At 36.9% G+C, this 27080-nt stretch overlaps 1 protein-coding gene across 8 annotated transcripts in view; it reads right to left on the reverse strand.

Annotated features, from left to right (window-relative positions):
* CBLB (Cbl proto-oncogene B) overlaps positions 1 to 27080 on the reverse strand; it is a 225729-nt gene that overhangs the window by 15844 nt on the left and 182805 nt on the right. For 4 of the 8 annotated variants that reach the window (XM_027564652.1, XM_027564827.1, XM_027565167.1 and 1 more), the window contains exons 14-18: positions 14755 to 14901; positions 10579 to 10676; positions 10334 to 10465; positions 7484 to 7624; positions 328 to 447 (exon numbers count right to left, since the gene is read on the reverse strand). In XM_027564652.1, coding sequence (XP_027420453.1) covers positions 328 to 447; positions 7484 to 7624; positions 10334 to 10465; positions 10579 to 10676; positions 14755 to 14901 — 638 coding nt within the window. The remainder of the gene's footprint in view (positions 1 to 327; positions 448 to 7483; positions 7625 to 10333; positions 10466 to 10578; positions 10677 to 14754; positions 14902 to 27080) is intronic. The other 4 variants (XM_027564994.1, XM_027565259.1, XM_027564910.1 and 1 more) reach the window with 3 other exon arrangements.

Consider the following 27080-nt stretch of genomic DNA (forward strand, 5'->3'; position numbering starts at 1 on the left):
CAAAACAAAAGTTAGAGAATGAAATATTTACTTACTTGGATGCCTTGGATCTTCCCATGAGCTCAGTTAGAGAATGAATGGATTTTTGAGGCACAGAACATGCCTTACTGACAGATCAAAATTAATATTAAGGCTTAGTTTAATATTTTCTGTAAGACAATTCTATAGGCATTCTTCACATAATACATGCTTTATGAGCAAATGCAGAGGTGATAAAAATACTTTCTTAGGCTGGCAGCACTCGTTAAATTATATAATGAATGAAAGGTGCTCTAAAAAGCACTATGCAAATGTAAGTATTATTCTTAGTATTGTTAGCCAACTCACCTGAAGATGAAGGAAGCGGATCATAGTCCTGTGATGCTCTGTTGGATTTGACATTTTCACCTGGTAATCTCCTAGCAGGAGGCAAAGGAACTTGGCCACTTGCTGGATCAAAAAAGGGATCTTAAAAATAAAGATAATTTTCAACTTAAAACTATTATCTCTGCCAACTGGCTGAAGAAAACAATTAGAAATTCTCTGTAAAGATCAATTTTTGAAAGTAAGAAAACATTTCATGACTGATAGTAACCATTTCTAATCTGCCTGCATATTTTCAAATTTATTCATCACTTGGGCAAAAATGCTTTTCCCTGTTTTTCCTAACTGATGCACACTACTAATTTTGTATCTTTCAGATCTCTTATTTGATGGTAAAATTGTTTGATGATAAAAACTGTTTCTAATTTTAATTTTATGCCCCAATTTGTCCTGTACAATAAATATAAACTGTTGTAAAGTCAACAAGAAAAAGTGGATTTTGAATTTTGCCTGTTATAGTATTATCATATCAATTAATCTCTCTCAAGCATTAGGCAGACATAATCTGCAAAATGGACTTGACATCTAAAGGACAGGGACCTTATCTTATACTCAACTGGTTTGAATTATTATCTCCTAACAGAAACACGGTACCAGGCACACTGCTTGGTAAACAGCCTGCACTTCATAGATATTTACTTTTAACTACCAAAAACTAATTTAGATTCTGATTTTTCATAAATTCAAATTCTGTGAAATTTGTATTGCTAACATAAGGCTAAAATGTTAACTATTAAAGAAGAACAGATATTTCATTGTTTTAAATTTCATTTGAGTTTGATATTAAAAAACATGCTAAGAATTTGATAATTTAAGAAGGAAATGCATACTCAGACTAAAGTTTGACTAGATAATGTAAGGCAAGAGTTGAAGTCATTATTTTCTTTCCTTATTTGAATACAATAATTATCCCTAGCTTTGCTAGAGACTTTTTTTTTAACCTAACCAAGGCTACTTAATTTGCTTTCATTAATTTTGAGATTAAAATGAGTCTTAGATTCTGAGTTTTCAATAATTAAAAGGTCAATAGATCAGCCTCATTAATTTTGCTGAAACATTTTAGGAAGGAGTAAGAAGATAAATTCCATGCAACAAATATTAATCTTTTGATTTTGGAAGGCTAACCAAAGGGACCAAATATGGTTATTTCTGCATAAATACAGGAAATTTCCAAAGATTTACAGTTAAATGTTCAATAAAATTTACTTTTAGTTCTTGTTCATTCTAAAACATCACAGATTTATTATTGGGTCAGAGAACAGACTGTCTTCTACAATACATAAACTTTTCTGTTTCCTTAAGGGTAAATTTATAGTTTTGTTAGATATACCTAATTTACCTAATATACCTAATACCTATTTCTAATCATCTATTTAAGGCTAAATATTAGATTCCAGACTGATTACTGAGTCATAAATAGACTACATAATATACAGTAGTATGATATTGTACCATTAATCTATTGCATCTAAAAAGTCACTGGGTACAATAAAATGTGAACATAAATAGCATGGAATATTTAATTCAATTCTGAATCACTATGATGCTTCATGATAAGTTTGGCTACTGGTCAGGTACAGGGTAAACTGGGCTTCTGCAGCAAATTGTAATGTTGGAAGGGTTCCTGCGTCAATGGGAAAATACATATGATACAGTTCCCACAGAGAGCACAATAATTACCAAACTTGAAAATCAATAGTTTTTAAAAATAAATTCTTCAAAAATCCACTAAAATAAAATTTTATATCCACACTTAGGATTAAAACATACAAAGTGAAAATACCATAGCCAGTCTATCATTATATGTAGTAATAAATGTTTCAGAAATGAATGAATAAACATGATGGGATTAGTCTACTCTAAAATGCAGGACACTACTGTCTGTGATTTATAGTATGGTAATGCTAAACTGAAAATTTTTAACACTTATTTTAAGAGATTATTAAAAACTGAGGAAAGATTGGGAGGAAAAGGTTTGCTCTGCACTTTAAAGTGCAGAAATAGATATCAAAATAATGCTGTGCAAGAAGGAAACCTAACAAGAGGTTTTCTCTGGGAGGAGGCATTATGCAATTTTCTTAATTCTTTTTCCCCACTATCTGAAATACTTACAATCTTTTACTCAAGTGTAGAAAAAGAGGCAATTTGAACAGTTAAAACAATGGCATCTTTCCTCTGGACTGCCCCCAAATTATCTCAAAGATACTGCCCAAAACTTATCTCAAAGATTGATCCAATACTCTGAAAGTTTTAAAAGACTATCAATGCTAGATGTAACTGATAGGCTTGTAATAGGGTTTAAAGAGCTACTGAAGTGAAACAAAACTCCTCACTCTTTAACTCATATTCATAAAATCCCCATATGTAGTGGTTTGTCACTGATTAAGCCTTTCAGTGTTAGAGAATTCAGTACCCATCTGAGATATATGAATTATTATTAATTCAGGAAGCTTAAGAGGAATGCATTTTTTCACTCCTAATTCTTCTCACTGGTCAGTCTTTGATCATTTGAGGAGACATGGAAGAAATCTAATCATTCTCTCACAAATACAGTGGTTGAAGGCAACTCTATATATTCAAGATCTTCGATCCTCTTGGCTAAAACACCGTCAGTTCCTTTGATGTACCATAGTTCACATGGTGTGGTTTTATTTCCCTTTTTCATGCTGGCTGCATTCCATTCCTCCAGGAATAAGCTAGTCTCGGGTTTCTCCAACTTGGGCATGCATCAGAATCACCCCAAAGGCTTGTCAGAATACAGACTTTTGGTCCTACTCCCAGAGTTTCTGATTTAGTAAGTCTTGAGTAGGTCTAAAGCACTGGCATTTTTAACAAATTTCTAGGTGATGCTGATGCTGCTGGTCTCAAGACCACAATTCATGGTTTTACCCCATGAATCCTTCTGTTCTACCCCATGAATCCTTCAACACTCAGACATCGTAGTCTCCACACTGGCTGTGCCCCAGGGAGGACCTCGCCTCACTGGATCTCTGACCTGAACTCTGTGAGGGCAACCCTCAAAGGGCATGAACACCCTTGGAAACCATGTCATGGGTGTGCCTCATAAAGGTCATAGGCAACCAAACCCCTAAAGCATTCCCAGTAACTGTTGCTAATGATCCAAGCTTTCTCTGTACTTTTCTTATGCAATTGCATTTCTGGATCCCAGTGAAAAACTCTCCTTTATCTCTAATAAAGATAGCTAGCTTTTTTGGCTAGCTTTCAGAGTTGAATTGTGACTTTCAGATTGGATACGGACTTCAAAAGATTCCAGGTAGAAATACAGTGAGGAAAGGTTCAGTAAGGGCTGCCAGATACATTGTGTATTTTGTGCACTGCACAAAGACGCAGTACTGGGAATGAGCAGACATAACTACAGCCTTGGCTTTGTTCCTGGAGCACTGGCTCTGGCACAAAGCAGAGGGAGGCATGCCTATTTCAACCCACCAACGCAAAAGAAATGTCTTTTTGTAATGCACATAAAAGCATATATGTGCCAGCAGTAGCCCTGGTTTGTAGACAAGAAAGCATAAAGCTTTTTTTGAGGACTCTTCAGGTTTTGTTAAGATATGACTGACTTGTCCAGAGTAGATGGCTCATGTATCGTGGGGTGGGCATTCCTATTTTACCAAAAGAAATCTTGCATGAAGGCCTACAATGGAAACCAGATAAAAGCAGCATCAGAGCTGTGTCCCTGCTTCACTTCCCCTTTTTGATCGTATAGGAGCCCTAAGGCTCTTTTGCAGAAACACTGGGCCCTGTAGTTTAAAAACCACTATTTTAGAGCAGTCAGTGGGCTTGTAAGGCTGGAACGGTGGGCCTGACTCAGGTGTGCAGGGCACTGAATGCTGCAATAAAGAGGCTGGTTTAAAGAGGCACTTAACATCATGAAGATATCTAACCTCTGTCTTTAATTAGGGATACTGATTTCCTCAAGGAAACCAAATCTTCATAATGCCAGAAAAGGCTTATCATTACACTGATCTAAAGTTTTAAATGGCAGTAAAATGCTCATATATCTGTTTAAATTTAGCAATCACCTTTGTTTACCTTATATGGTTTTACAACTACTGAGTTAAACTTCGGTTTAGTATTTATAAATGATTCTTTTAGGAAGTTCAATTCAGAGTGAAGAACTGATTTTATGATTTTCTATTTCACTTTTTAGACACTATAATGTGTTAATCCTTTGCAGAATTATATAGTCAAGTGCTTATTTATAAGCTGAAAGAAACCTTCGTGTTCTATGATATTCCATTAAGAACAATTAAAATACTTTTTTGATAAAGAGGAAGTCTAATACATGTGGTTTAAAAATGAATAAAAACAGTGACTCATTGGATCTCATAAAGCAACTAGCAACAGACTAGAAATCTGTTCTGTGCAGAGTACATCATGAGAAACGCTGGGCTAGAAGAAGCACAAGATGGAATCAAGGTTGACGGGAGAAATATCAATAATCTCAGATATGCAGATGACGCCACCCTTATGGCAGAAAGTGAAGAGGAACTCAAAAGCCTCTTGATGAAAGTGAAAGAGGAGAATGAAAAATTTGGCTTAAAGCTCAACATTCAGAAAACGAAGATCATGGCATCTGGTCCCATCACTTCATGGGAAACAGATGGGGAAACAGTGTCAGACTTTATTTTTTGGGCTCCAAAATCACTGCAGATGGTGACTGCAGCCATGAAATTAAAACATGCTTACTCCTTGGAAGGAAAGTTATGACCAACCTAGATAGCATATTGAAAAGCAGAGACATTACTTTGCCAACAAAGGGCCGTCTAGTCAAGGCCATGGTTTTTCCAGTGGTCATGTATGGATGTGAGAGTTGGACTGTGAAGAAAGCTGAGTGCCGAAGAATTGATGCTTTTGAACTGTGGTGTTGGAGAAGACTCTTGAGAGTCCCTTGGACTGCAAGGACATCCAACCAGTCCATTCAAGAGGAGATAAGCCCTGGGTGTTCTTTGGAAGGAATGAAGCTAAAGCTAAAACTCCAGTACTTTGGCCACCTCATGTGAAGAGTTGACTCACTGGAAAAGACTCTGATGCTGGGAGGGATGGGAGGCAGGAGCAGAAGGGGACGACAGAGGATGAGATGGCTGGATGGCATCACTGACTCAATGGACGTGAGTCTGAGTGAACTCCGGGAATTGGTGATGGACAGGGAGGCCTGGCATGCTGTGATTCATGGGGTCGCAAAAGAGTCGGACACGACTGAGCAACTGAACTGAACTGAATGACTGGAAATGGGGAAGAAAGCTGCATTTTTTTCTTCTTACAAGTATTTAGTATCAAGGGATGTCGATATTATTTGGAATGGAATTAGAGTACTTCCATGTATAAAAGTAGGTCAAGTGCATGTGTTAGTTGTTCAGTCATGTCTGACTCTTTGCGAATCCATGGACTGTAGCCTGCCAGGCTCCTCTGTCCATGGAATTCTCTAGGCAATAATACTGTAGTGGGTAGCTGCTCCCGTCTCCAGGAGATCTTCCCAACATAGGGATCAAACCTGGGTCTTCTGCATTGCAGGCAGATTCTTTACCCTCTGAGCCATCAGGAAAACCCAAAAGCAGGTCAAGAGTGAGTCAACAGTTTCAAAAGACCCTGCTCTGGTCTCATGTTAGCCTCACACCATAGGCTAAGGATAACTGCTCCTGAGTCTCTCTCTGGCAGTCAAGCAAAGCTATGCATGAAATAAAACAGTTTATACAAGTTTCATTCTGTCTAATAAAAAAGGTGACTTTTCATTTTGAAGTATTCCTTTCTCGTAATTAATTATGAGTAAAAAATTTTTGAAGATTTTTACAAAGCGCAACAAACAATCAAATTATGATAACTGAAATATATTACAACTGATTCTTTTGAAACAGGTAAAAGCATGTGTGTAAAATGTTCTAATTCCTAGAAAGCTTAATTTTAAAAGAAGTCACTGCACTTAGCTTTCATTCAATGGGCTTAAATGTAACTCAGACTAGTAGCATTCAGTAAATTAATGGGATCCATGAGGTCAGGGAGGCATTTCACAGGGTGAGTGACACAGGACAATTCAGTATTTAGTGACAAAAAATTAAACTCAAAATTATTCCTTGAACATAAACTATAAACTGCCTTTAGAACTGAAGCTATTATATATTCCAAGTTATATGTCTATAATTTTGTGTGTCATATGTACAAACTGCTTCAAACTTCTAAATTATCAAGCCAAATTGAAAAAAAGAACCATGAGAAAAGTGTAAAAGGTGAATGACAATGGTTAAGATCCCGAAGTTTTCTATGAAGCATGTAGGTGGTCAAAAGACAAAGTTAGTACTCTTAAAAGGCTTTCATGATTTATCTCATACATATATGTAAAGCAGTTGCTAAGAAAGAAAATCTTTATCTTATGTTTAATCAAACCAAACTGAGGAAGCAAATGTTTGAGTATAGATCACAGTATCACCAACAGGGCTGACTGGAACAGTTAATATCAGCAGATTCAATATAACAGAATTTTTTTTCCCTGATAATTGTGACTAGTGAAGTGGATGGTTTACTAAGTCTTTTTATTTCTACTCCTCACTTGATTTTACAAAAAGCTATATATTAATTTTCCTCAACCAATAATTTTAGTACATACACTGAGGCATTAGAAACAGTAACACAACAATCAAATGCAGATATTTCAGAAAAAACATACCTACTAATATTACAGCAGTATAATTTACGAAGATATTGAGTTTTGGAAAAAAAATGACCCTAAAGCATATTTAGTAAAAAATTTAAACACGTTATTAGAAATACCACACAGAATTAGGAGCGAGTCTAAATTTGTCCCCATCACTATTAGCTCAAACACAGCCCTTCTGGTTCTCAGGGATGCCTTTTGTAGCATAGAGGTGTTATTTGTAGCATACAGCAACATTTCTAAATTCTGTGATTCCTTGTTGCTTTCACCATTTTAAAAAATCCTTTTGGCAATAAACCAAACAACTGACAAACCCACCCAACTGCTATTTTCCGCCCAGGATTTTTCAGCTTGAGAGCTAGAAATCAGTGAATTACTAATGCTTATTTGACAGTATGATCTTAGAAATACTTTCACTTCAAGTGAAAGGTTTGCTTGGGTTTTCTCTCCTACCTGAAGGAAGGAGGAAAAGGTCCTGTCCTGAGGATGGTCGGCTGCCAGAGCCAGGAGGTTTCGAATGTTCGATGAGACTGTGCCTTGCGGGAGGTGGGGGAGGTGGGAGGGACGGAGGCAGAGCGTCAAAAGCATCTTCGCCTGCATTTAAAGAAAGGTCAGTATCAGCAGCAGAACTTCAGGCAAAACTAATAATCTTCTGTTACTGCTTATAAAGAACTTCGCCTGCAGTAAGTTTATACAGCAGTTGACCAACTTTGGTAATGGGAGCTGATTATTTTGTGGGGGGTGTCTGGAGAGAAGTACAGACACACAAACACACATATGCAGACTTCTTCTCTCAGGTCTTTCTGTTAAAAAGCTGTGTAACCTTTGTAATATTAAGACACTGGAGGTTTGAACTAAATATTATAAGATCAACATCATCAAAACAGAATTTCTGTGTAACAGTAAGAGTTCACAGTCTAACTGGAAAATCACTACATGCACACAAATTTAATGTCCAATAATTTAAATTATCTTTTAAAGTTTGCTCCACTGGATTTTAATTCATTTAAGCTAATGCTCCCCATATATTTCATTGTCAAAATATACAGAAAATATACCTGCAGTAGAGGAGTATCATCTTTTTCTACTTACCAGGTATCTCTAGAGAGACACAGTTAAATATAGAAATAACTCTTGTGGTGGTCCCAAAGCTAGTTACTTATATTTGCATAGTTCCCGCCTTTTCTAACTATAAAATACTGCAGCAGATTTTTATGTCTACTTATGTTTCACTTGCCACATCTTACTATCTCCTATTCATATTTTTCCTCATCTTGATTGTTTAAGAAATAAAATTGCAGTATATGTATTTCTGTAAGCAATCGCAAATACTTGTGAATGAAATGGAGTATAAATACCTACATATTATAGTAACAAATATTCTTCTGGATTTAAATATATTGACTTGAATATAAAGGTATATTTAATTACAAATGGTTTCACCACTCATCCAGCTTGCCTTGGGAAAAATATTCCGAATATCTTCTCTAATGATCATTAGAGAAACTTTTCTAATGTAAAATATATGAAAGTATAGGAGAGAGAGCTTAGTTCTTAGTATCATTTGAACCTTTAGCTATCTCCCACCCTATCTTATTTATTCAAATCCTTTATCTGCCCCTACTGTTATTTTCCCCACCCTGATATTCCTGTATACCATGCTAGGCACATGGATAATGTGAAGATCAAAATCATAAGGCCTTGACCTGAGGAGCTTAGATTCCATAAAGAGTTCTAAAAAAAGCTCACAAATGATTCAGAGGTGAAAGTCCCATAGGTCACACACAGAGAGACAAAGAGATGCCTTGTAAGAGGGAAGAGGAAGGTAGAAAGTGGCATTCAGCAAGGTGTTACCAAGAACAGGAAGGTCTGGGATATCAGGGCTCAAAAACATTTGTTCATCAAATACACTCTGGAGAATGGCAATCTACTCCAGTATTTTTACCTGGAGAATCCCATGGACAGAGGATCCTGGTAGGCTACAATCCGGGGGATCACAAAGAGTCAGACACAACTGAGCAACCTTACACTACATCAAATACAAGGATGGTATCTTCTAGGTTGAGTGAATAGTATAAATATGAGATGTACATGAAGAGCCAAAGGATGAGTTATATGTTGCTGAATGGCAGAAACCAACATAACACTGTAAAGCAATTACCTTCCAATTAAAAATAATTTTAAAATGAAGGTTGGAATGCTTCTCTTCATTGTCCGATATGGTAGTAACCATCTACGTACAGATATTTAAATAAACTAAAATTCAGTTCTACAGTCATACATACAGATCTTTTATGTCACCACATAAAGTTCTATAGGACAATGCTGATCTAATCATAAAGACTTGGGTAACAGGTAAAAAACCAGCATAGAGGAAGAAGCAGAAGAAAAGAAAAAGACTAGGTAAAGAAGGCCCTTGTAATCCATGTAGGTGATAGTAAAGCACTCAACTGCAGAAAGAATAGGAGCAGGACATTCAACTGCGTAACCAGAAATACCAGGTGATGGTGTCTTTGGGGGAAAAAAATGGAAAAGTTCATTTCCAGTAGCCTAATAATTCAAATAAGCTCACAAAAGAACCTTCACCATACATTATTTTATGTTATGGTGACACATTATTGTGAAGCTTTAACTTCTAAAAGTTGTCTTCCTCTAAAAATAGGGTGAGAAGCTTCCTACCTAAAATTAATGAAATAGACACCCACACCAGACAACTTTTATGTACATATACACCTGTGGGTACCTTCACACACACACACACACACACACACACACACATTAAGTGTACTTCATAGTAAAATTTGAAACAAACAGATTATTTCTAGCTGCAATGATTATAAGAGAGAATTCGTTTTTGGCTCTCTGCAATAAAATACATAATTCCCCATAATGTAATTAGCTAAGTGGAAATGGGTCCTTATATACTGAAAGAAAAAGTAAATACACATTCAGTAAGAACTGTACATCAAGAGAATCTCAGAAGAATACTCCAAATCCATAAGAAGCACAAGCACCTGAAGGAATGAACAGTGCCCTCAGAAGATGTTTTACATGAAGAGACAACTTGATAAAACCCTGACCAGTGCCAGCTACTTACAGCACTGTTTCATTCATCTAAGTGGAATAATAGTCACATGAACTTGAGAGCCACCATCACCTGGAGATTCTAATCTGCATTCTAATTCAGACAATATCAGAACCCAAAAAGTCTGCACTGCATTGAACCCTGAATTCTGATAATTCAGATGTTAATTGAAAGAGATGGCAGAGTGGTTTGCTTGAAATTGTTTTAAAGGTTTCAACCTAATGGAGGGATGAGAAGATCATAATCAGAGGGCGTCCTGTTGAGTGAAGAACCATGCTTTGGATTGTCCCGAGTTGGAGGCCTGGCAGGTGGCAATGGCACTGGATCAGAGGCTGAATCAAAAACATCTCCTAGAGGATAACACAAAATCTTAATGTATCTTCAGTACAACAATGGCATGGAATTTTGCCTTTAAATTCTGACCATTAAGATGTAGAATACAAAGAGAATGTTTTATACATACCCTTTAAATATATGCCTAACTCAGGGATGTTTGATTTCTTCATCTCTGAGGATGTGCCATGTGTTCCATTCAATATACAGTGACCGTTATCACAAGCTCTAGAGCAGAAATCAAAGGACAAAAATCGTAAAGGTCATTGCTTTCCATTTAAAAGTCATTTGGGGGTGGAGATGATGGGAACCAGCAACCTTGCTCATATGATAAAGTTGGAAAATAAATATAATTCATTGACTTTTCTGGAAAAAGTGCAGGTAATGTTATCTACATACTATTACTCAAATACCTTTACAAAGCAGAAGTAAATATTCCATAGAAGACAATCTTTTTTTTTTTAAAAAAAACTGCAACCAATAATTAGAAGGGCCACAAAACTGTTCATACCCTAAACACTTGTGGAATTAATATATAATTTTGGAAGATTTCCATATTATCAAGTTTTTGAAGGAAAAAAATGTAATATGCAGGCAAAAATATGTAAAAGTCCCAGTGACTCTATTATTGATTAGTGATACTTAACAGTATATTTATATTTCTGTAATTTAAGCTTTCCTTATAAAAACCAGGAACCTATCAAGAAAGGAAAGAAACTGAAAGTCGTTCAGTTGTGTCCGACTTTTTGTGACCCCATGGACTTTACAGTCCATGAAATTCTCCAGGCCAGAATACTGGAGTGGGTAGCCTTTCCCTTCTCCAGGGGACCTTCCCAACCCAGGGATTGAACCAAGGTCTCCCACATTGCAGGCAGATTCTTTACCAGCTGAGCCACCAGGGAAGCTCAAGAATACTGGAGTGGGTAGCCTATCCCTTCTCTGGCGGATCTTCCCGACCCAGGAATCGAACTGGGGTCTCCTGCCTTGCAGGCGGATTCTTGACCAACTGAGCTATCAGGGAATTATCAAGGAAGGAGAATTATTAAATATTCAGCAAGTCCATGAAAATTCAGATAGGCATTTTCAAAGAACTAGAGCCTGGGGCATAATTTCACCATTGCCATGAACAAAACTCTGGTATTTCTGTCAAGTAGAAAAATGACTTTAGCAAAGGCCTTGGGTACACAACAAATATTTTAATCTGGGTGTCTCTAAAAGGACAATACTTACTAAACAGGTATTTTTGTTGTTGGCTTTAATGCTTTGGAATCAAACTGAACACAATGGATAAGTCCAAGGCACAGGAAGAGAAGCACTGGGCTTATTTTGTCTTCAGAATATAACTGTGCAGCAGACTATCTGCTCACTCTGCTCACAAAGAGCTACAGAAAGCAGAGTTTATATTTTACTTTTCCTCAATTTACTCTGAATTCTTGGGGCAAAGTAAAAGTACATATATAATGGAGGAGATATTGGACATTTGAATAGTTATTGCAAAGTGCTTCATCTGAAATTCACTTCCTTTCTCTCTGGTGGCCACATCTCTTTAAGGGGACAGAGATGGTTCATTTAAAAATAGTTACCATGTATTTTCATAATATGATGGATTTTTACTGAAACTGAATTATTCATCTACAGTTTAACATTTTCTATATATTGACAATTTACTTCTCCTGATATTCCAAAGAGAGGAAAAATGCAGAAAGAAAGGTGTCTAAGTTTAGAGTGCTTTGTAGAGGACCTAAGAAGATACTTCATCCATCAGCTCTCAAGAACAATCAAATAAAAAATTCACTTCAATTAAATTTAGGGATTATCAACATTTATTATTCCTCTATAACTGTAGAAAGATGGTAATGGTGGTCATAAATCAAATTTATTTTCAGGATTTCAGAGGCCTGTCACCAAAAGTCTCATCCAATATGATGTGACAATTAAAATTTAAAGTCTTAAAACTACACCCTTTACTTACCCAGTGATGAAAAAAAGTGAGATCCCAAGGAGACCAAAAACAAAATCTCATCTTACTTCAGTTTTTAAAATTACTACAAATTTTTAAGAGCCAAGGGAACTGAAAATTTTAACAGTAGATATTTGATGTTAAGGAATAACTTTTTTCTCTAATAAGAGCAGTGGACATATGGCTCTTCTAACATAATAAATTCGGAGACGGCAATGACACCCCACTCCAGTACTCTTGCCTGGAAAATCCCATGGACAGAGGAGCCTGGTGGGCTGCAGTCCATGGGGTCGCTGAGGGTCGGACACGACTGAGCGACTTCACTTTGACTTTTCACTTTCATGCATTGGAGAAGGAAATGACAGCCCACTCCAGTGTTCTTGCCTGGAGAATCCCAGGGATGGGGGAGCCTGGTGGGCTGCCGTCTATGGGGTGGCACAGAGTCGGACACGACTGAAGCGACTTAGCAGCAGCAACATAATAAATTATTATCTCTCAGTTATTTCTCTGTCTTCTCAATGATATTATTTTACCAATAAATGCCCTTAAGGCCAGCAATCTGCAAAAGAACACTTTGGTTTTCACTGTGAAATGTGAAAGTGAAAGTGTTAGTTGCTCAGTCATGTCCTATTCTTTGTGACCCCATGGACTATTGTCCACCAGGCTCCTCTGTCCATGGGATTCTCCAGGCAAGAATACTAGCATGGGTAGCCATCCCCTTTCTCCAGGGGATCTTCCCAACCCAGGATCTTCTGGGCTCTGATGGTAAAGAATCTGCCTGCAATGTGGGAGACCTGGGTTTGATCCCTGAGTCAGGAAGAATCCCTGGAGGAGGGAACGACAACCCACTCCAGTATTCTTGCCTGGAGAATCCCATGGACGGAGGAGCCTGGCGGGCAACAGTCCATGGGGTAACAAAAGACATGACTGAGCGAATAACACTTTGAAATATGAAGTGTTGGACGGCTAAGTGTTAATAACCCTGGTTAATAATTGTGCAGAGTGCTGAACTGTGATAATTCTAACCATGTAATTCATTAAGGCAGATCTATGCTTTAAATGGAAATTTGCTTCTCTTTTTCCAAGTATTATAGTACAATACTTGAAGAAAGGCATCAAAACATTTTTTTTAGATATTTCTTCTGGAAAGAAAGGAACACTCCACTCATAAAACACTCTGTTGACTGACTTGACCTCAAAAAGAAATGGCACATAAGTAAAGATGACATAGATGACTGAAGTGTTCAACAGCTCTCCTATTCTTCAGTCAATAAGGAGATACTGCAAGGCAAGAAGGCTGGGATATGAGCAGTAGCTGAGCCCTCTTCTGTATACACCAGGCAGAGCTCCAGGGATGTAATTATACAAAGAAAACTGGAGCTCAGGAAAGAAGTCTGAAACTGAGATTTGACTTCTTGAGTACTAAATATATTTGGAGAAGGAAATGGCTACCCACTCCAGTATTATTCCCTGGAATATCCCACGGACAGAGGAGCCTGGCAGGCTACAGTCCATGGGGTCACAAATAGTCAGATATGACTGAGCATTCACTGAATGTTAATATGTCAGATGTAAAAAAAAAAAAAAGTGAAATATTATTAGATTATGATTTACTAATTCAATTATATAAATGCAGAATCATAAAGACAATCTAATATTTCGATACACACCACCCATTTTTAATAACAAAGACCGAGGCTGTCTCCATAGGAGGAAGAATAAACAGCTGACAAGAAGAAAAGAAAGCCAAACACTATTCCTCACATGCTTGTTTAATCCAAGGGAAAGTAAAATAGTACCTGATAAAAATAGTTAAGTGAAATAATTTGTTTCAATTCTTCGAGATCTGAAGCAGGTAGCACACCAAGAAGGAAAATAAATATGTTATACTAGTCCTTATATTATAAAGAAAAATTCTAAGGAAGGTTGGTATAATAACTTAGTTTCTAAGCAACAGCATTTCTTCATGAGATATGTGCTTAGAAGTGATAAAAAGCATTGAAAATAGCTTACTTTTGAAAATCCATGAAAATCACCACTATATGTACCCTACAGCAAAGTTTTACTAGAGTATAATTTGTTTTTTTGTGGAGGGGGGGCAACAAATTATTCCATCAGACTTTTAGTCAACTAATTTAGTCAGAGGGCTTCCTAGTTAAATAGAAATCTGCATCGTTTTGTTTTCTCTGAAAGTCATGGAGAAAAACAGTATTATAGGTGGAAGAGGTTTTGAGCAAGAAAGGAAAGGTTTTTCAGTAGACAGATGTGATTCAGTTTAAAAACAAATACCATAAATGATAATGCTTATCCAGATGTGAGGTGACAAAAAATGGCCCATAGTCTTACCTAGGAGGAGGTTTTACATTATGGCAATGAGATGGTTGTGAACTCAAGGAAACAGGATGGGATGAAGGAACCTTGTATTCATCGTCATCTTCCTCTACCGGGTCTCTTGTTTTCTCTGAAAGGGAATTCGCTAGTGGACCAGTACACCTACCAGAGGGGGAAAAAAAATCCAGTCTAGTTTTAGTATAATAATTTAGGACAGGCAACTCTGATGTGACCTATTTAAATCAAAGAATCTATGTTGTCACTTGGGTTCATTTTTTAATTACAGGGTAACATCCCTAAGGGCTATTCTTATACTAAATACAAATGAAAAGGATTTTTAATCTTTTGTTAAGGCCCTATTGATGAAATAAAAGCATTTTCATACTTATAACTTCAAAATGGCACAATAAGAGAAACCAGTAACCTATCAAATAAAATGAAAAGGTCCTGGAGTTGTAAGTGAAGGCATAAAACTATTTACATCAAAGTTAGTAAAATATTAACATTTTGTTTCAACTTAAATTTATAAATTAAGATGATATATATGCATAGATGGTTGTTTTATACATTAAGAATTTATAGGTCAACTTTCAGTCTCCTGTATTATGTACAGTTGAAAAAAACCCAGTTTCACTAATGAAACAGTTCTTTCTCCTGTGAAGTTACAATTCAGATTGTTAATTTTTGCCCCAACAACAACTAAGATCTAAAAATGACTGGGACAATTAGAAGTAGATAATAAAAGAACTTAAGTCTTTAAGTGGAGTCCATTGTTTTCATGGTGCAAATTTCCTGGCTATATAAAAAAGAATGAAAATATGTAAAACAATTACCTAAAAAGAAATTTTTTCAAGCATTTTACTCATTCATGTGAGTAAATAAACAAAGTCAATTAACAAGCCCAGAAAAAAGTATTTTTTTTTAACAGTTATTATTAATGGAGTTTACTCTAAACCCTTGCTGACACCAATGAAAAACACCAAAGTAGAAGCACAGAAACCTACTGTGACAAACTTTAGGACAACCTACCAGTTTGCAAGACACTGGAGGTACATATGGATCCAAAACATTTTGTGAATCATGAACCTCAAGATAAACTTGTTAATGTCTTTTTTTTTTTTTTTTTAATCTTTGTGACTGCAATTTTGCAACACCTTCTGTAGAGGGAGCAAGAGGCCTTTGGTATTTGAGCCATTAAGACAAACAATTTTTTCATTTTTATTTCTCCTTACTAGTTTGAATGAAAACAAGTTTAAGACTTTTTCTCCCTGCCCATTAAAAGAAGACACTCTGAAAAACCTAAAGGTTCTCAAATTTCAACCATATATCAGAGTCTCTAGGAAGTTCAGAGATGAATTTTCAAGTCTATTTTTGCCCGTCTTTGAAGACTTTTTCAATACTGATTTTTGAATTCTTGTTTGTTTGAGCGACCTTGGGATTCAAAATGACAGTTCAGGGTGAAATCAAAGCACAGTGATGCAGTGACAGGAGTCCACTGTCACCAGCCAGAGCACAGCTAATAACCTAAGGGTTACACCTACCACGGTATAACCTAGAAAGATGTACATCCCAAATGAAGGCCATTGAGTACACGGACTGCGAAATGGTGATCTGATGGGAATTAGAGCAGGGATTTCAAACATTAACTTTTCACAAATTCTTATAAACATGGATATAAATTTAGCTAACACAATGGCCAGAAAGGGTTCTGTTAGCAAAAGAAATGAAAAAAGTCCACATACTTTCTATGTCCTAACATACTTTCATGAACAATGAATTTTTTTCCCCTAGGAAATTGAGGCATATGTCGTATAAAATAAAAAGATTTGTTAACCAAATATTCAAAACTCATTAATGTCAGGAATGTTCTGCTTGTTCCAGCTTAATTCTAAAGATTTAAGAGTTTTCAAAGAAGCAGTGTACTATCACATAAGAATGTACAATTTTTGAAATCAAATCTGGTTGTTTGATTTTCTCTTCAATGATAAAGAATTTAATCAAAGTAGTTCCCCCCCAACCCCCTGCACTGTTTAGCTGCAAATCAATAGATGGAGTATCCTGAAGAAAATGAAAAGCAAAGGGCATCTAATATTTTACTGCTAAAACCTACTGTGGAGTGAAGTGTTTCAGACACTCAGTTGGGTCTGACTCTTTGTGACCCCATGGACTGTAGTCCATGGAATTCTCTAGGCCAGAATACTGGAGTGGATAGCCTTTCCCTTCTCCAGGGGATCTTCCCAACTCACGGATCGAACCCAGGTCTCCCGCATTGCGGGCAGATTCTTTACCAACTGAGCTATCCAACTAGTTGTAGAGAGTTAGCTTAAATATATTTTAAGGAAAGTCTTCGAGTGGCATTTGCTTCATATCTAAATCTAAAAAAAAGGCCTGGATATCCTTATATCCCACTCATCACCATCTTAATAAAGTTCTAAATAGATTTTATTTCTCTTCTTTATTGTATTTTTAATGCAGACTTTTTATATCAGTGTAATATTCTAATTAAAAATAAGCCAATATATAAGAATACTATTCCAGCAGAGACATTACTTTGTCAACAAAGGTCCATCTAGTCAAGGCTATGGTTTTTCCAGTGCTCATGTATGGATGTAAGAGTTGGGTGAACTCCAGGAGTTGGTGATGGACAGGGAGGCCTGGCGTGCTGCGATTCACGGGGTTGCAGAGTCGGACATGACTGAGCGACTGAAATGACTGACCACTATGATGAAGGTCACTGAAAATGAAGATGGGTAGGCATGTGTAGGGGCTTCCCTGGTGGCTCAGACGGTAAAAGAATCTCACTGCAATGCTCTACCCCTGGGTCGGGAAGGTCCCTTGGAGAAGGGAATGGCTACCCACTCCAGTATTCTTGCCTGGAGAATTCCATTGACAGATAAGCCTGGCAGGCTACAGTCCATAGGATCGCAAAGAGTTGGACACGACTATGTGACTAACACTTTCAGGCACGTGTGGGGGCTATACAGAAAATATCTGTAGCTTCTCCTGAATATTGCTGTGAATCAAAATGGCTCTACAAAATAAAGTGTTAATAAAGAATCTAAAAAAGAACAGATGTATGTATATATAACTGAATTAGTCTGTTCACCTGAAAATAACACATCACTACAAATCAATTATACTCTAATAAAATTAAAATTTCTTTGGAAGGAATAATGCTAAAGCTGAAACTCCAGTACTTTGGCCACCTCATGTGAAGAGCTGACTCATTGGAAAAGACTCTGATGCTGGGAGGGATTGGGGGCAGGAGGAGAAGGGGACGACAGAGGATGAGATGGCTGGATGACATCACGGACTCAATGGACGTGAGTCTGAGTGAACTCCGGGAGTTGGTGATGGACAGGGAGGCCTGGCGTGCTGCGATTCATGGGGTTGCAAAGAGTCGGACACGACTGAGCGACTGAACTGAACTGAAAATTAAAATATTAATAAAATGAGAAAGGTACAAATAGATAATTTTCATATAAAATCTGCCTGTAAATTTGTCTATAAAATTTTATTGTATATAAAATACCACAAAAGAAATCTTAATTTATGAAAATTATTACACTATTTGTAATTATTTGGGGAATTTTGTGTTTTTTTTGCCTTCAAAAACTCATTCAAAATATAGGTTCAATTTTACTTGCAATCAGATAACTGGTAAAATTAAGTTTAAGAACTTTTGATAACTATCATGTATGTTTACATGAGTAGTAGAGAAAGTAATTTACGTGACATGGGGGAAGGTTCACTCATTGATTTAGCTCATGGGACATTTTTAGGATACCAAAGGAATAAAATAGAGCAATTTTATTTGGCTGGTTCCAAGTTAAAGCTGCCAAGTAAACCATCTTTCCATTTACAGCCAGTACTTCATTCCCTTTATATTATCATCATACATTCACAGAGTGCTCTGCACTGTGGCTGTCATTTCTGAGTTAATACACTGGTAATGCACAAAGACACACAGTACTGAAGATACATACCCATCCTTCCCACAGCCTGCACCTCTTGTTAAATTCAGCATGTGCTATTTAAACCTTTAGTGAGAAATACATCCACTTTCTGCATGTGCACACTTGAAACAGAACAACAATGTATTTTCTAATGCTTTTCTTAGTGATTTTTGCATTCTGAACTGAAGGCTCACAGATACACTCCTCTACAGCCTTCGACATTCCTGATTTCAGAGGTATATAATCAGAGGGGTGACCGTCTGCAGAGCCCTTTGGCTTCACCTATATAACTTATACCTCAAACATCACCCTTACCAAGTACTTTTTCCCTTCATTTGAGCAGTTCCTGATACCTTGATTAGTTCATTAGCTTTTCCAGAACCAAAGCAAAGTAGGAACATTCATCTTTACTGTTTATAGATGAACCTCCTATGACATTGCCCCACAAAACAGTAACTTTCTTTGAACTTTAATCTTTTCTATTACATGTATTTAGTAAATGTTCATTCACTGACACTGTGTTTTCTATATAGTCATCTATGTCTTCCTTCTTTTTCTGTCTTAATTGCAAAATGCTTAAGGGTAGACCCTGAGTCAACCAAGATCTGGCGTGGTGTGCCCCACAGAACACTCACGGCTTTCAGACAAAAAGAATGAGAGGCTACTAGAGAGATACATGACCAAACTGTTATGGGAAAGAAAGCTATTTTTAGCATCCCTTTATAATGTAGAAAATGTTTGAAATATATTATTTTGCTTATTTTCCACATGTAACAAGCTTTAATAATCTCTGAAGGCAAGGTTTTAAAAAATATCTTTTATTAAAGTTGAATATTCAGAGCCTGGCATATATCTTAGTCCATAGGTCTTATACTAATTATCCTGGTCCTAAATGAGAAAACACCCAACTCAGAGAAATCACAGCCCAGCAAAGTGGTAACACATAATCCAGCTGTATTTGAAATGAGGATTACATATGTGCCACTTGTAAGCCAAATATTTCCCCAGCATCTCAGAGTGTGCTCTATAAACATACATACTAATTTTGAGGATTCTTTTTATGACATCAAGAAGAATCAGGGTGGTATATTATTAGGCCAAATGTAAGCCTTAAGTATAAACACTTTCACTAACTTGCTTTTAAGTTGGAGAAACAAATCTTAAGTTAATTTTTAAGTTAACTTATCTAGGCTCAATATGCATTCCTAACACTTCAAAAGGACTGTTTTAGAAATCAAGAAGATAAATGTTTAGAAAACTTTTTTTTTTTTTTTGAGAATCTAGTCTTCTATTAACAATGCTGAACATTAAAAACTTCAAAATGATATTAAGTGTCACTACTTATAACTGCCAATAACTAGAAATGGCTGGATGGCATCACTGACTCGACGCACACGAGTTTGGGTGAACTCCAGGAGTTGGTGATGGACAGGGAGGCCTGGCGTGCTGCGATTCATGGGGTGGCAAAGAGTCGAACACGACTGAGCGACTGAACTGAACTGAGACAACTCGAATGTCCCTCAGTAGAGGGATGGATAAACCACAGTGTGTTTTACAATGGAATACCTACTCTGGACAATAAAAAAAGAAACAAGCTATTGGTACGCTTGACAGCTTAGATGAATGTCAAATTCCCTGTGCTAAGTTAAGTAGAAAGAAGCCAAACTCAAAAGAGACTATAACTAACTGTATGATTCTATTTATATGACCTTCTGGAAAAAGCAAAACTATATGGACACAAATCAGATCGATAATTTCCATGGGTTTGGGTAATGGAAGAAATTGACACAGGGCCTGGGGGATTTTTTTGGAGTGAGGAACTGTTCTGAACTGTGGTAGTGAATACATGACTCAGAATTTGCCAAAACTCACAAAACTGTACACTAATAAAGCAGGGTGAATTTCACTGTATGAAAATTATGCTTTAACAACTGGAAAATTTTCATTTAAAGTCCGTAAATTCACTTTAACTCATTTAAAATATTGCAGATAGGCATCTTTCACAAATATGCTTAATATCCTTAGTGGCTTTCAAATTACTTATCTAATTCTATTTGCGCCTACAGAGAAATGTTGACAGAAACAAGAAATGTTTGAATGTGGTGGAATACGTCAAGATGCCTGTGCTTAATGTGAAAACAAAAATCTCATTCTAACCACATGCCTTCTCTATGAACAGATCAATATATTCATGGGGAAATGGAGAATATATGATAAACTATGCCACTGTGGGACAAAAAAAGACAGTATGAGGAATATAGTTTAGATTGTATATTTAAATAGAATGTAGTGGCTCACATTTTTGTCTAAGACTTCTAATTATTTGTGAGCATAAATCAATTGTATAGTAAATTACAAGTAAATTTGTCAGACTACTGGGATTAATGTTAATATCAGTTTTCATCTGAGCTTTCACTCAGAGAAAACGAAAGATTAGTGAAATTAGTGGCATCCCCACACCCAGATTATAGCCATCCTCCAAATGTCATTTTAACCTCAAAGGAGAGAGAGAGATTACAATACTGTATGAATTTAGATATTATAAAACTAAAAAGGAGAAAGATAATATCCACAGTGTTTTTTACCTTTTCCACATATTCTCTTTCTGTTGAGACTAGTTTAAAATGATATACTTGCAGCCCTCAATTCTTTTCATCACTGTGTCAACAAGTAGGTTTTAGGGATCCACCACAAAACATTAGAAAACATGTGTTAGGATGGTCAAGCTGCTTTGCAGGAGATTTGAACAAAATTTATAAATCAATAGGAATATGCAGAAAAAATAAAGTCTGAGTTTCAAATACTGAGTTATAGCAGTAGGTCAAAACCAAATGCACACACATTTCTACATAATACATCAATGAGAGAATGCCACAGCAATCATTGTGAACAAACTGAAAAGAAGGACCCAGTGATACCATTCCTTACACATTAGGTCGATTGTAGCTTACAAAGAACTGCCATCTTCAATAACAGTGCACCTTTCCATCTACCCAAGGTAAAGCAAACAAAAATGAAACAATACTAATGTATCACCTTGACAAATACTGAAAATATTTTTACTTGAATAAAAGCAGGTTCAAAAATTAACAAGAGCATCACTGTTCACTCACTAGGGTTAAGAAAAAGAGCAGCTGCTAATTACATCTTGATCTTCCATCTAAAGTTTTCTACCATCTTTTCTTATCTGTAAATCAATGAAATTGATTCCTTATCGTTAAATATAAACAGGATTAAGGTAAAAGTGACATGCATACTGTCTACACAGATCCTCAAGTGAACAATAACAGAACATGTTTTTCTGCTCTTTTGCCGTTAACTATAAACAATGAAGCCTGGTACGCACTGTATATAAGATGAAAAATTTCCATCAAGCTTCTTTCCCTTAAGCTTTTAAAAATTACCATGTGATGTTTGCTTTAATAGCTCCTGTGGCTTAGTAATTTCTTCTCTGTTTTTAACTCCCCAATCAAAACCAAGCAAAACAAAACAAAAATATCCCTTCTCCCATGAATTTGCTTATATATAATATAAAGTTTAAAGCCTCGATAGTATGTCCAACTGTCCCCTCAGCATCACTATTTGGACGTGTGTGTGTAATCAGCACCTGAAACTCAACAAATCCTTAAGTCTTAAATTTACCACCTTTGCCCCCTACCCACACCTGCTCCTTCTCCAATCTCCCTCCATCTGATAAATGGCACCAACCCATTCACTCAGTTTCTTTAATGAAAAAACCTATGTAAGAATCATCCCTGATTTATCATACCTCACAGACATCCAATTTATTAACAGGTACTCTTGGATCGTGGGCCATGTAACTCCATCACCATCATTCTGGTCAAAGCCCTGGCCATCTCTTACTGGTTCAGCGCATCAGATGACTTCCGACTGACTACACTCTCACTGGTCTCTCTGCCCCCATTTCTGCTGTCCTAAAGACGGTTCACATAGCACCGAGTGAAACTCTTTAAACACACAAACCAGCATCAGGTCACAACATTGATCAAAACCCTTCATGGCTCCTAAAACTTATCAAACCAGAGTTCTCCCATGGCCTTAAAGGCAATATATGATTTAGCTCCTGTCTACTGTACTCAACTTCAGCCCTCCTGTCCCTCTTGCTCTTCTCCAGATATGCCAAAGGGATTCACCTGCTTCACTGTTTTGTACTTGAGTTCTACCCCTTTATGCTCTTCACCCTGACAGCTTCAATGCTTGCTACCTTCTTTCAGGTTTCTGTTCAGTTATTACCTTTCCTGATGACCTCAACCAAAATATAAACCTTCCTTATCACTATTTATCTCTTTCCCTGGTTTATTTTTCCTTCCAGCACTTACCACAACCTGACAATATACTATGGTTATTTGTTTACTTGCCGTTCTCCCTAACTAGACCACAAATTCCAATGAGGGTGTGACTTTACCTAATTGACTCTGAATCTCCAGTCAGTACATGCAACTGAATGAAAACAGAATAGTAAGGCAAAACTCTTCACTGAGCTTTTTGAACTGTGGTGTTGCAGAAGATTCTTGAGGGTCCCTTGGACTGCAAGGAGATCCAACCAGTCCATCCTAAAGGAGATCAGTCCTGGGTGTTCATTGGAAGGATGGATGTTTGAGCTGAAACTCCAATACTTTTGGCCACTTGGTGCGGACAGCTGACTCATTTGAAAAGACCCTGATGCTGGGAAAGATTGAGGGCGGGAGGAGAAGGGGACGACAGAGGATGAGATGGTTGGATGGCATCACCGACTCAATGGACATGGGTTTGTGTGGACTCTGGGAGTTGGTGATGGACAGGCCTGGCGTGCTGCGGTTCATGGGATTGCAAAGAGTCGGACACGACTGAGCGACTGAACTGAACTGAAAACATTAGCACCTTATCTGTTTAGAAAAAAATCTATAACAATGATCAACACCACCACCTCCCACAACAAAAAACCTTTCTTACAAAACTATGAAGTAATATTGATTCAATTTAATATTGTGTATTTAAAAGCTTAGTAAGTCAAAAGTACAAAAGGTCTATTCATAAAGGACAAGAAACAAAAAGAATATTCTTTTAAAAAATGATATTCCTCAGCATTTCAGAACATTATCTTACCTGAAGTAATTATTCCATTAATACCCATAATAATAGCTTTGCTTATTGGCCAACATCTTGTGTAAAGTAAAATAAATATTTTTAATTGTTTCAGGTTTCTATTTAATTTGAAAAATCAAATTATCTCAAGATAAAACCTGACACTACAATGAAAAGAATCTACATAAATTTTTCCTTCTTCCCCTAAATTACAATTACCCACATTCAGTTCAGTTCAATTCAGTCGCTCAGTCGTGTCCGACTCTTTGCGACTCCATGAATCGCAGCACGCCAGGCCTCCCTGTCCATCACCAACTCCCAGAGTGGTGATGGACCAGAGTTCACCCAAACTCATGTGCATCAAGTCGGTGAAGTCATTCAGCCTCTGTCATCCCCTTCTCCTCCTGCCCCCAATCCCTCCCAGCATCAGGGTCTTTCCCAAATGAGTCAACTCTTCACATGAGGTGGCCAAAGTATTGGAGTTTCGGCCTCAGCCTCAGTCCTTCCATTGAACACTCAGGACTGATCTCCTTTAGAATGGACTGGTTAGATCTCCTCGGGACTCGCAAGAGTCTTCTCCAGCACCACAGTTCAAAAGCATCAATTCTTCGGCGCTCAGCTTTCTTCACAGTCCAACTCTCACATCCATACATGACTACTGAAAAAACCATAGCCTTGACTAGACAGACCTTTGTTGGCAAAGTAATGTCTCTGCTTTTGAATATGCTATCTAGGTTGGTCATAACTTTCCTTCCACATTACAAGCATTTATTTAAGAATTTATAGCTAAGTGTCAATCATCTTAAATAGAAACATTTAAGGAAAAAATAAAGAAATCTATACACACTAGTTGGGGTTCCCTTGTAGCTCAGCTGCTATAGAATCTGCCTGCAATGCAGGAGACCCTGGTTCAATTCCTGGGTTGGGAAGATTCCCTGGAAAGGGATAGGCTACTCACTCCAGTACTCTTGGGCTTCCCTGGTGGCTCAGACAGTAAAGAATCCACCTGCAAGGGAGAAGACCTGGGTTCGACCCCTGGGTTGGGAAGATCCCCTGGAGGAGGACATGGCACTCCAGTATTCTTGCCTGGGAGAGAGGAACCTGGTGGGCCACAGTCCACGGAGTTGTGAAGAGTTGGGCACAGCTGAGCGACTAAGCACACCACACACTAGTAGTTTCAGCTTGCTTTCACGAGAATATATTTTAAAAATTAATTATATATTCTTCTAGGTCACCAGATAAATTACACCATAAAAGTCACAGAATCATACTGTTTTACAAGAAAGTAAACACTATCACAGAGTAACCTCTTCCATCAATATAATGGGAATCAGAGTAACATCAAATGATTTGACAATTACATTTCAGTAAATACTAATAACACAGTACAGATTTAAAAGTAGACATTAGGTGTGACATTACTGAATTCACCATTGGGGCTTTCAACATGTGGGAGGCCCGGCCAAAGTCTGTGTTGGGTAGGTTCTTTACCATCTGAGTCACCAGGGAAGCCCCTATGTTGGGTAGCAGTCTGTTATTTTGCTATGGCATAATTTTGAGCCATGCACTAAGACACTAACTTGGAAACAGGGACTTGAATATCCAACATCCCTATATCACTGATGACATTTTGCTAAGACCTCTATTCTACAACCCTCCAGAGCTGAGAATCTATACTCATTGTACTCTGGTTATACACTCTAATGAAGCTGAAATAACCAAAAAGAAAGCAAGCAAATAAAAAAACCCAGAGTAGTAATCCAATTTACACTGGCTTCAAAAATGGGATACAACCAACTAACTAAATATAAATGGACATTCAAGTTGCCAAGTATACATTTGTAATTAATACTTTAGATAACTTTCTCTTAGAAAACCACTGCATGAAACCTAAAAAGTTGAAGTTCTAAAGGATTTAATTTTGTTTGGCTGCTAAATTGTATCTGACTCTTTTGTAACCCCAGGGACTGTGTAGCCTGCCAGGCTTCTCTGTCCATGGGATTATCCAAGCAAGAATACTGAGTGGGTTGCCATTTCCTCCTCCAAGGGATCTTCCTGACCCAGGGATTGAATCTGCGCCTCCTGGACTACAGGCAGGTTTTTCACCAAGCCATTAGGGAAACCCAAAGGATTTGAGACACCATTTAAGATAAACAGATCCCTTCATTTATCAGATGGAGAAAGTCAGGCTCAGAGAAGTTCCCTTGTTGAAAGATAGACAAATACTTGATACTGGAGTCACCTCTGGGACTAAGTCTGATTTTATTAATATTTTAATATTCACCTCAGAATTCCATCCTGGTTTCATAATAAATACAGTGTAGCATAAATAATTAAGAAAAATGCTTATTAAAATACTGACAAAGGACAGCATGAAAGTATCTCTACAATATAATCTAAATCATATAAAAAAGTAAAAAAATAAAATAAAATATTAAGACGCTGGCCATTGATTGATATTTGGGGTATGTATATGCTTGTATTTATGTATCTGTTTCATTTTTTTCTTCCTTTATATATTTTCCATATTTTCTACAATGAATAATTGCTACCCATATGTCAGAGTAAATAATAAAATGGAGAGATAAACATGCTATTAAAAGCCAACACTTGTAATTTTAACTATGGTTAATTTGCAGCATGCAAAATAGGAAATTAATTTGCTATTAAGGATGCACTGTTAAAGTATTTTTCTGTTAAGTAAAGCAGCTACATTGTTTCTGAGGGAAAAAAATCAAGAGTAAATGGGACAAAAATATATCCACCTACATATACAAAATGAAATGTTATAAAAATATCAATTAAATGTAGTTTACTATGAATTTGTTGTTCTTTATTTATAGGAAAAACAAACACTTCATATTAAATATAAATGAAGCAAATTGTAACCTCTGCCTTTTATCCCATTTGCCAATATGAATTTAATAAACAGAATGCAAAATTTTAATCTCTAATTGTAGCCAGATTTCATGTAATTCATTTTCTGACGTTCTCTGAATTAGAGGTAATTGAGCTTAGATGTTTTAATTATGTATACATATATCCAGAGTTCATTTGGGGCTATAATATCATATGTTATTACTAATGTAGAGCCCACTACACAGAATATGTATATTTGCTTCTAACTTCCATGTCTTCTACATATCTGGCAGCTCCAGGAAAACCGGCCACTGGAGGATGGTCCAATTAGCTTAGTTCCCCACTGTCCCCTAAATGATGTCAATTTCACACGCTTGGCTTTTCCTCATGGACACTCCTTCCCAACTGTGCCCATCCTCTATGACTCAGTAAATTTCCAAC

The sequence above is a fragment of the Bos indicus x Bos taurus genome, chromosome 1 (genome assembly GCF_003369695.1).
Source record: "Bos indicus x Bos taurus breed Angus x Brahman F1 hybrid chromosome 1, Bos_hybrid_MaternalHap_v2.0, whole genome shotgun sequence".
Taxonomy (NCBI): Eukaryota; Metazoa; Chordata; class Mammalia; order Artiodactyla; family Bovidae; genus Bos; species Bos indicus x Bos taurus.